This window comes from Cimex lectularius, unplaced genomic scaffold (genome assembly GCF_000648675.2).
Source record: "Cimex lectularius strain Harlan isolate CLEC.00 unplaced genomic scaffold, Clec_2.1 scaffold80, whole genome shotgun sequence".
Classification (NCBI taxonomy): Eukaryota; Metazoa; Arthropoda; class Insecta; order Hemiptera; family Cimicidae; genus Cimex; species Cimex lectularius.
The window spans coordinates 750,800-760,933 of NW_019392709.1; the positions used below are offsets into that span (position 1 = coordinate 750,800).

General features: G+C 33.5%; 1 protein-coding gene across 7 annotated transcripts in view; it reads right to left on the minus strand.

Moving 5' to 3' along the window:
* LOC106663267 (discoidin domain-containing receptor 2-like) overlaps positions 1 to 9,076 on the minus strand; it is a 312,738-nt gene extending 303,662 nt beyond the window's left edge. For all 7 annotated transcript variants that reach the window (XM_014387974.1, XM_014388013.1, XM_014388005.1 and 4 more), the window contains exon 1: positions 8,950 to 9,076. In XM_014387974.1, coding sequence (XP_014243460.1) covers positions 8,950 to 9,010 — 61 coding nt within the window. In that variant the 5' untranslated portion in view covers positions 9,011 to 9,076. The remainder of the gene's footprint in view (positions 1 to 8,949) is intronic.
* Positions 9,077 to 10,134: the final 1,058 nt, after the last annotated feature.

Genomic DNA, 10,134 nt, shown 5'->3' on the forward strand with positions numbered 1-10,134 from the left:
AGTAAAAACACCAAGATTTCACCACTGTAGACTAAAATAAATATATCAATGCTAAAACATATAACTGAAAATAAGTAAAATTTTTTAACAATATGGGGCTTAGAAAATACTGATAAACAATTTGTTTTTGATCATTAAAAGCTGTTTGAAAGCTTTGATCTGTTGACATTAAACTCTAAAGTTTGATCCGACTGTTTCTATTGTGAGAGAAGAAAATGAATCCTCTTATCTCTTGATAAAGCTGCTCAAATCCCTTTTGCCAGGCGATTTTTTAGTACACACACATATGCATATGTATGATGATGTCAACCAAGTAAAAAATTTGTCATATATGAAAAACAAAAACAACATCTAACGATTGAAAAGAAAAAATCAGGGCGTGTTGATATAAAAAAAAATGAAAACATATATACAATTATGAACTAAGATATCAATTTATATAGTAAAAAATATACATAAAAACAAAAAACGAACTTATTTATCTCTTCCTTCTAAGCGAGAAACTCAATTTTAAAGGTTGAAATACCGTACTAGTTCATATCTCTAAAACCATGTTTCACGTGTGTACTGAGAGAGTGCCTGAGTTTGATCATTAATCGAATTCAGCAGTGAAAGCAGCCGGGCTCTAGTCGACGTTCGCTGCCCCAGATACAAAAGACCTCGGCCAGCGCAGTGCACTCAGCGACAAAATGAAAAAGGCCTCTTTTTTTTGAGTTGCCTAACGAACATTGTTGCCTTCCAACCTCCCTCCATGTGACACAATTTAAATACAGTTGCTCGCACCTTAGTTTTAGCAACCAGCGAAGGTCACATAGACTAAAGCCGGAAACACATTTATCCGATGTGACGCTACCCGATGCTACCCAACGCCTTGCCACGTTTTGGCAGGGTATGCACATCTGCCCGACGCAAGCACTTGCCGCGTACAGTCACACAGTGTGCATCACAATAATCAGTATCACGGTCGCAGCGCCTCTTTTGTTCTTAATGCACTATTTTGAGCAAATCCTTGTAATAAATTGTTAGTTAATTGTTATGAGCACAACCATCTAATATTGTTTGTTAAACTTAATTGTTTTATATAAAAAAAGGAAATTATGAAAAATGGCAAAAAGGAGGGAAAATTCAAAGGTGGGGTTGAGATGGGAAATTAGTGTCCGAGTGGTTCGAGGTCACGATAGCCCAAGTGGTAGAGCAGCGGCGTATCTAGCGGAAGATCGTGGGTTCGAATCCCGCTCGTGCCATTGACTTTTTTATCTCAACTTAAAACCTTAATTAATAGTTTTAAATAAAGTTATTCCCAACCATCATAATTAAATAATGTTTATAAAAATATATGAATATTTGATCTCGATTAATTTGGTTTACAATAAAATAACATTTTGAAATTAATATAACTACAAACTTCCATGTTCTTAGTTTGAAATAAACTACAAAAAATATGAGTCTCCTGTTCTAACGCTACCCGACGAAAATGGTGCAATTTTACGAGCACAACCATTAAATAAATTGTTAGTTAAATTTTATGAGCAAAACCGTGTAATAAATTGTTAGTTAAATTCTGATATCATAAAATGATATTCTGGTGTTTTGATTGATTTTCTACCAAACCATTAAAATTATTTTTTTAATGAAAAGTAATGAATTTTTGATTTCGGTTAATTTGGTTTATATTAAAATAAGAATGTTGTAATTATTATGACGACAATAATACATGTAGTTTGAATAAAAATATGAGTGTCCGGTTCTTTTGTCTTCGACTGTACTCGATGCTACCCGACGAAAATCTGGACGGTGGGGATCGCGTAGCGTAGAGTAGGTTAGCGTGGCATAGCATCGGGCAGATGTGCATGCCGCACGGGGATATCGCAACCTTATGGAAAATCGGAGTTTTGATTAGCGTCGGGTAGCGTCGGGTAGCGTCGCATACCGTAGCATCGGGTAAGTGTGTTCCCGGCTTCACCGGGAGTGGTTTCTTCTTTGAGCAATGACTAAGTTGGTTGGACAACGGGTGCAAATCTTTGTAACAAAAAAGGGATTCAACGATCTTGCATGATGTAAACAGGTTATTCCTTGTCCTTTCTAATATATATAATATATATATATATATATATATGTGTGTGTGTGTGTGTGTGTGTGGGTGTGTGTGTATGTCTTTAAAAGAACAATCCGAAAATCAAGCATATTACACGAGGGAAACAGTCGTTACAGAAACAAACGAAACAAACTCGCCTTTTAGATTCGATAATACATCATATTATCACTTATAATGAGTGAGCTGTATCACTATGGTATATAATAGCATCACTAATATGCGTAATACTGAACAGACCTACTTTGAAGGTAAATTGAAAAGGATGGAACTCGTTCCGTCATATTAATTTTAATTAGTTTGCTAAGGAAAGCATTAGATAGCAAAGTAAAGTTACTGTTAGTTAAGAAAAATTGATTAACTAGCTGCATCATAAGTAGTTTTTATTGGCCTACAGTTATTCGTAAGTTTAAGTTTGAGACCGATCGAAAAGATACTGTCGCTTTCTAATATTGGATGCTCTTTATTTGCGTTTTATTTGGGGCTTCCCGCTTAATCCAACTTCGCGGTGTTTTTATTGCGTTATTAATTCAAATTTGGATGGGCTCCTCTGAGCTCAAACTTAAACTTTTTGTGATATTTGAAAATCCGTCTTCATTCCAAACTATAAAGTATGCTATAAAGAATGTTAAAAGCGGTTGGATCTCAGTAAATCACAAATAACAAAGAAAAGAGGGAAGAAATTTATTATGTTAGAGGGAAAGTGTTTGAAGGAGCTAAAGGGAGAAAGAGAGAAAGAGAGAGAGAGAGAGAGAGAGAGAGAGAGAGAGAGAGAGGGAGAGAGAATTACAAATAAACACATTGAATTCATGAAATGATAAACAATGAAGTGGAAAGAAAATTAATTATATCGATGGATATACGGTTAATAAACTTTAGATTCTTCCCAAGGTGAGATAGCCTATAGAATTGATGCTCGGGTAATGGACGAAATCAATGGGCCGGAAAGGTTTCTTCGAAAATTGACCCAGTCTATTGAATTAATTCTATCAACTGAGCCCACAGCTCCCTTCACGGTTTAACCTTTTCGATATCGGATGTGTTTCTAGAGGTTTTTCTTTTTACGTTTAAGGATGGAGACAGGTTTATTTTCAAACTGGAGATTTTTAGTTAATTCACCATGGAGAGGAATAATTTACGATTGTTAAAATTTCATCGGGAATATATTTTTTAAAGAGGCTTTGTAATAAAAACGTGATAAACGCTGTTAAAAGTTCCCATCAAATATATACGGCAAATAAAAGTCGAAAGCAGTCCGCTGCCAACTTTAGCAGATATCTCATTTTATATTCAGTATCAAACTGTTTAAATTATTAACGGATTTTTTCTAAGTTGATACAGAGCATAATAGTCATGAGCTAAACAGTGAAAAAAATTACAATGAAGGTTTTCCTGCAGAAGTAATTCTTTCGTCTCGTTGTTAAGAATTAAGATTAAGCGATAAGGCAAATTCCAGTTTCAATTTAGGAAAGACGATAAGGAAAAGTGTTAGGAAAAAACTGAATCAAATTAAATTAAATTAGTTTTGCTAGCAGCAAAGGCTTTATAAATGTAATACATCCAAGCATGTAACAGTGAACTACATTCACGTGAGAAATCAAAAGTGAAAGTGTCAATCTAAACAATTACTACCATTTTCCTCTAGGTCCATACGAAATTTCATTTCTGTCTGTATTATCTCTATTTAAATTTATTAAAACAATATATAGAATACAATCAATATTATATAATACCTTTCAATTAATTAATCTTTATTTAAGGTATTGGTTGAGATAAAAAAGTCAGTGTCACAAGTGTGATTTGATCCCACGAACTTCGACTAAATACGCCGCTGCTCTACCACTTGAGCTAGCGTGACTTCGATCCACTCGGACACTAACTTCCCATATCAACCACCAAATACAGATTAATTAATTGAAAGATTATTATTTGGTTAAGCAGACCACGAAAACTAATGAATTATATAAAACACTAATAAATGAAAACTATTGGATAAAGGTGAGTTTATAATGAGACCAAGACTCAAATAAACATTAATATTCTCACGCTGGTAAAAACTATTGACGGAAAAAAGAATAATATAGGAAAAACAACCAACCTTAATTGACTGTGCAAGTAAAACAATTTAGTTTTTTTATTGTTTTAATATTTAGCAACACTGCGGTCAATCCTATCAACCCCAATACAGTATTCATTACATCCCGCCATCCTTTTAACAAACTTAGACTTCCTTCTAAACCTCCAGCACTTACTACTTAAATTCACTAGTTTCTTTGGAAGAGTATAATTTATCTATTGTACTAAGGTTCTCTCCCAGCTACCAGAAGGTAGGTATCAGAGGCTACTTGTGACCTTACACCAAAGATTTACTTTTTGTGTAATAGAACTTAACAGACGATATAAAACTCAACATCTAACTTGACAAAAGATCCAATGCCCCAGGGTAAAATAAACCTATCATCTAGACATCATCACGAAAACCAATCTGGGCCTCCAATATCCTTCGAAACATATGGTCGTCATTTTGCTGCCATTACTTGCCAAAATTCTTTTTAAAAAAATTCTTAAACACAGTATACCATCTATCTTCAGGCGATATGAATCTACCATTCAACAGTGATGGATAGACATAATTGCATCTTTTTTTGAACGGAGATTACACTGCTCTGGTGCTTTCCTTGCAAAAGTCAAAGTGGATGTTTGCAAGACAAAATCCCCAGTCCATTTCTTTATTCAGTTTGCAATACGAATAATCCTGTTATCCTATGCTGTCCCCTTGTCATATAGAGATAGTAAACCATCTTTTCAATAAAACCCATACCCAATAGTGGATTTTCAAAACCTCGAAAAATCATATGTCCTGTTTCGAAAGACGTTTGTCGTGAGGGAAACTTTCAAACGAGTGGGTACCCATGCTTGCCCTCAAAATTCATGGACATCCTTCATTCACTGCATTATTCAAATACAAATAAGAACATCCTTTTCCCCCATCCAATATGCCAAAGCGTGGGGTTTTTCAAGGCAGCGTCTTCCGCCCCATTCTGTGGTCAGTATACAGTACAGACATTGCTATCAATTCCGGTACACGACCTGACATCTTTTAACAAAACCCTATCTCATTAATGACCTTCAGAAAGCTCATGGGTCATCTTTGCTGTATAAAATAATTAATTAATTTAAAAGTTCTTTATAGAATCATCGTAACCAAATCTCACAAAATAACCTTCACCCTCTGTATCAACCCTCATCCAATTTTTTACGACTTCGAATTCCTGGTTCCTCACCGGGCAGACGGAATAAAAAAATCTCCTAATATATTTATTGTAATAAGAGTTGTATACTTTTCTATACATTTTAATTTATGTAATAATGTAGTTCATTCAAGAGGTATGTCGACGTTTATATACAATTAAATCAATTTTTGAAATGTATTTATTTATTAATTATTTTGTTCATGTGATAGTTGAAAAAGGAAACGTGACAGCTGAACGCTGCAAATTCGTATATTGATCTGAAACCGTCAATGGCGAAGGGTTGTTCGGTATTTTATTCTTGCCTGATTAAATATCGATAAATGTCAGATTGTCTAATGTGAAATTCTTGTTTTATTCTTTTCTCCTTTTATCAAAACGAAGGTGGCCCATAAATAACAGCACGAACTAACAGGTTCATTGAAAAGTTCACGTAAAATAATAGAATTGCCTTGGAACGAAAAACTTTCTTATTGTTCAATGCGAATTTACACAATTAATCTACACACTAACACTTTTCTCTTTCTCTCTCTCTCTCTCTCTCTCTCTCTCTCTCTCCCTCTCTCTCTCGTTCTCTTTTCCTTTCTCTATCTTTTTTGATATTTCAGTAAAAAATCTAATTTATTTCGTAAAAACCTGATTTTGGCAAGATGTAATGCAATGTAAAATTGGTTAAAATTGTAAGAAATTTTCTCAAATTATGGTATAAATTTGTCTATTTCAACATTTACAATATCAAATTAAGTATATTATATAGTTAGTTTGAAGATATAATCTTAATTTAAAGTACATTTATACTAAAAATTATCGTTTCGTCTAATATGTAAAATGTTTGGCGAGGTGTGGACACAAATAGCATACCCTGCGTGAAAAAACTAAGCGATACCAAACATAAAGTTATAATGCATGAAAAAAATCATCAATGTTTTTTTTTCTTGATTATCTCAACAGTTGTAGTTACTTCAATAAATTATCTATATTGAATATAGAATCACCTAATTTTTTAAGGAAAATGTATTGATTTTTTTTCGTGTAGATGAAAATACGAAAATTAGAAAAACGACCAGTAGATCTACTTTTCAAATTCATCGAAACAGTCCACAAGGATTTGTGAGACATATACCATTATACTTGATATGATTTGGCCTGATTTCATAACTTCATGTATGATCATTGTAAGAGAACGTCTGATAATTAACAACTGCCTAGATCAACTGTTGTATTCAATTAGAAAATCTTTCAAGTGGAATTCTGACAAAACTACCAAGCGGGACGTGAAATATATCAAAATATACACACCGAAACCAATGGTTGACCTCTATTTTCACTTGTTTACTGTTTATTTTGAAGCCTAAAACCGCACATATTTCTTTTCTTCCAGAATATTTTCTCTTCTTCTAGGATATTTCTTTCCGTCAGTTTTGTCAAGATAAAAATTAAGTCAATAATTTTTGGTACATTTCATTTGCTAGTTTGCCAATTAGTATATGTTTATCATGAGAATCTATAGCAATAGCTAGTACAAGGAGCCGCATTGCAAACAAACAGAACAACAGAAACAATGGTAACTCAAAAACAAAACAAAAAAAGGAATTTATGTCTTTCATTTACTCTTATCTGAGATCTTATCTTAGTAGAGTCGATAAGTCTTCAAAACAAATCACATAAGAAAACTCATTCATTTAAAAATAAAACAAGATGATTAATTGACTGGGTTTTATCGCCAAATATAATTTTGCTTGGGTACATTTATGAGAAAATGTCAAAGAACTATAGTCAGAAACCCTTCGTTTATATAACTTGTTAACTTATGCTTTAAGTTTCACGTCAGAAACAATCTATCAAAACCTACAGCCAAAAACCAGCGAGGTTGACGTGAAAAACAACAGTTTTTTGTCCATTTCAAAACGTTTAACGTGAAAATTTATTAGCAGTCTAACTTTTAGTTTTAATAAATAATTTTAAAAAGTTTTATGTTTTCATTTCAGGTTAAGTATAATATTATATTGAAGTTAAACGAATTAAAACCAATAAAATGCTAACAAACTCTTTCAGAAATGAATTTATATACACAAATATAAATAAGGCAATTACCATAAACAAAAAATTAAAAATGTATATATTTTTTTTCACTCGGTTCGGTTTAATATTCACAAAATTAATAATGTTAGGAGAATATTGTTGCCCGAATTGACAATTAATTTTTGATGTTAGATCCAATCTCAATAGCACTTCACAATAGCAAAACACGCAGTTAAAAACAATTTGTGTTAATGTTCCAAATAGAAACGCACAATGCCCAAAATAATACAATACCAAAATTCCGCTATTCCTAAGATAGTTTTGATTTAAAAAATCAACTTTTCTTCATTATAGTATGAGAAAAATTCGAAAAAATCGAGGAGGACAATTGAGGGTTATTCGTCCATACCGAAACGAATGTGAAAATTCACTGAAATAATCTGACAATTGGTTTTATTAACCCGAATATATTGTAAAAAGATTTTGTGTATTTACCGCATATTCAATTTGAAGTCGAACCGATAAAAATCCAACAAACCAGTACAGCGGTAATTTACACACAAATACGCCAATTACTCCAAATGTAAATCTAAAAAAGGCAATATATAATTTTTTTCGGTTCAGTTAAAAGATCACGAAGTGAACGATTTTTAGGAGAAGAATGTTGTCCGTATTTGCCCAACCAATCAATTTCTATTCGGGATTCCGACGCAATAGTAAAACGCGACACAACAAAAAAAATCCAACCATCGATTTTTATAAGTAAAATGAAAATTTCAGATGCCGAAATAATAAAAAACAAATAGAAATTATCTATCGATGTTTATATAAATAAAAAGTTAGCGAAAACTTACAGTACATTATCAAACCAGCAAGTCATACCTACATGGAAAAATAGTACCTATTTATATTTTTCCGATTGGTTAATAAATCACCAAAAGAAAAATCTTCGGGGGGAGTATGTTTATGTTTTTTTAACAATTATAAAATATAATTAATTATTCAATTAATTAAGGTTTTTAGTTGAAATAAAAAAGTAAGTGTAACGAGCGGGATTCGAACCCACGACCTTCGGCTATTGGGTTCGAATCCCGCTCGTGTCACTGACTTTTTATGTCAGGTAAAAACCTTAATTAATTGAATGATATTAATTGGTCAAGCGGACCACGAAAAATAGTGAATTTAATAATTAATTATTTAACTTATTTAAACCCAACAAGTTAAGTATCACAATAAAAAAAGTTATGAAATCGAAATCTTTAATTTTCGTCTGTTTGTAACCGATAAAGGATAGAAAGTTTTGGACTTTTTTTTTTCATTTTTTGTTATGAACAACAATCCACAAAAACCTGGTCGTATTTATGTGATTTATAAGAGAATCTAACGTACGATAAAATTTTAAAAAAATATTTTGACTCAATTGTTTTTAAAAAAATATTATTCTTATTAGGTTTGTAAAAGCGTAGAGAAAAATTGATTGCGATTAATTTGATATTATTTTTCACATTAGTTTTATGGTATAAATATGACGTCCAAGATGGTACGGTGGATTTTAGGCTTTAATTAGGTTATTGTCGTACTCACCCAAGTCGAGACAAGTAATCCAAGGAGGGAGGAAAACCACGACAAACACGATAAACCACATGGTCAACAGAGGAGTTGACTTGCATCCATTTCACTGAACATCCGGGCTCGACTGACTGTTCTGCGGCCCCCACTCGTGACAGGGGCCACCTGTTGAGCCGCCCCACTCCGTCCTGTTCCACCCCCGCGGCGGCAAAATGATACAAATGATCCCCCAGCCCGACCACCGCCCGTCCCCATCACAACGAGCTTCCGGATTTTTGATAAATGGGATTATTTCCAACGCACTGGCGTGGCGTGAGCGACCTCTAAATTGTTTATTCTTGAAAAAAAGGGACACAGTTATTTCCTCACTCGGCTTGCCCCTTGCAGCTGTACGGTCGACTAATGTTTATGCTTGTTGTGACAGTGATAATAACAATAAACTCTTTTCGGTTGAAGTCATGCTGCTGGATCTTTACTAGTAGAGTAGATGATAGACAGCCAACAATAAACCATAGAAAATTTAGTAGTTGTTTCGAATCCGGAGTAGTCAGGCCGGAGGAAAATGAAAGCGGCGAAATCCTATGGGCATGATCCCAAATGAGGAGTAATAAGTCTCTTAAGAAGAAGGTCATTGGCAGTTACTGCAATGATTCCAGGTCATTTTGGTCCCCTAGTAAGCCTCCATTGAGAGGTTGCTCTGCATTCCAAAAAACATTCGTGGTAGGTTCTTCGTCCCTATTTCATAACGTACACATGGCATCATCGTTAAATGATAGAAGAGCAAAATAAACTGCCAAATAGGCTAAGGAGGAGGCCTGTACAACAGGAGAAGGCTTTATAACGTAATATAATAATGTAACAAAGTACTGTGAAAATAAAGCAAGAAAAAATAAACAATGAGGAAAGATTAAAGCAATGGTATCTTCTCAAACTTCAACATTAGCATGCCTTTAGGCTCGTCGGTCTTTGTGTCTATTTACCACCTTTTCCAAAACACTGTATTTCTTTCTCATTTGCTCTCTCTCTCTCTCTCTCTCTCTCTCTCTCTCTCTCCTCTCTCTTTCACTCCCTCTCGCTCCCTTTAATGAAGCTGAATTATGAATTTTTAAAAAAACTTGAAATACGTAATAATAATAATTATATATATATTATATATATATATATATACATAGAGAGAGAGAGAGAGAGAGAGAGAGAGAG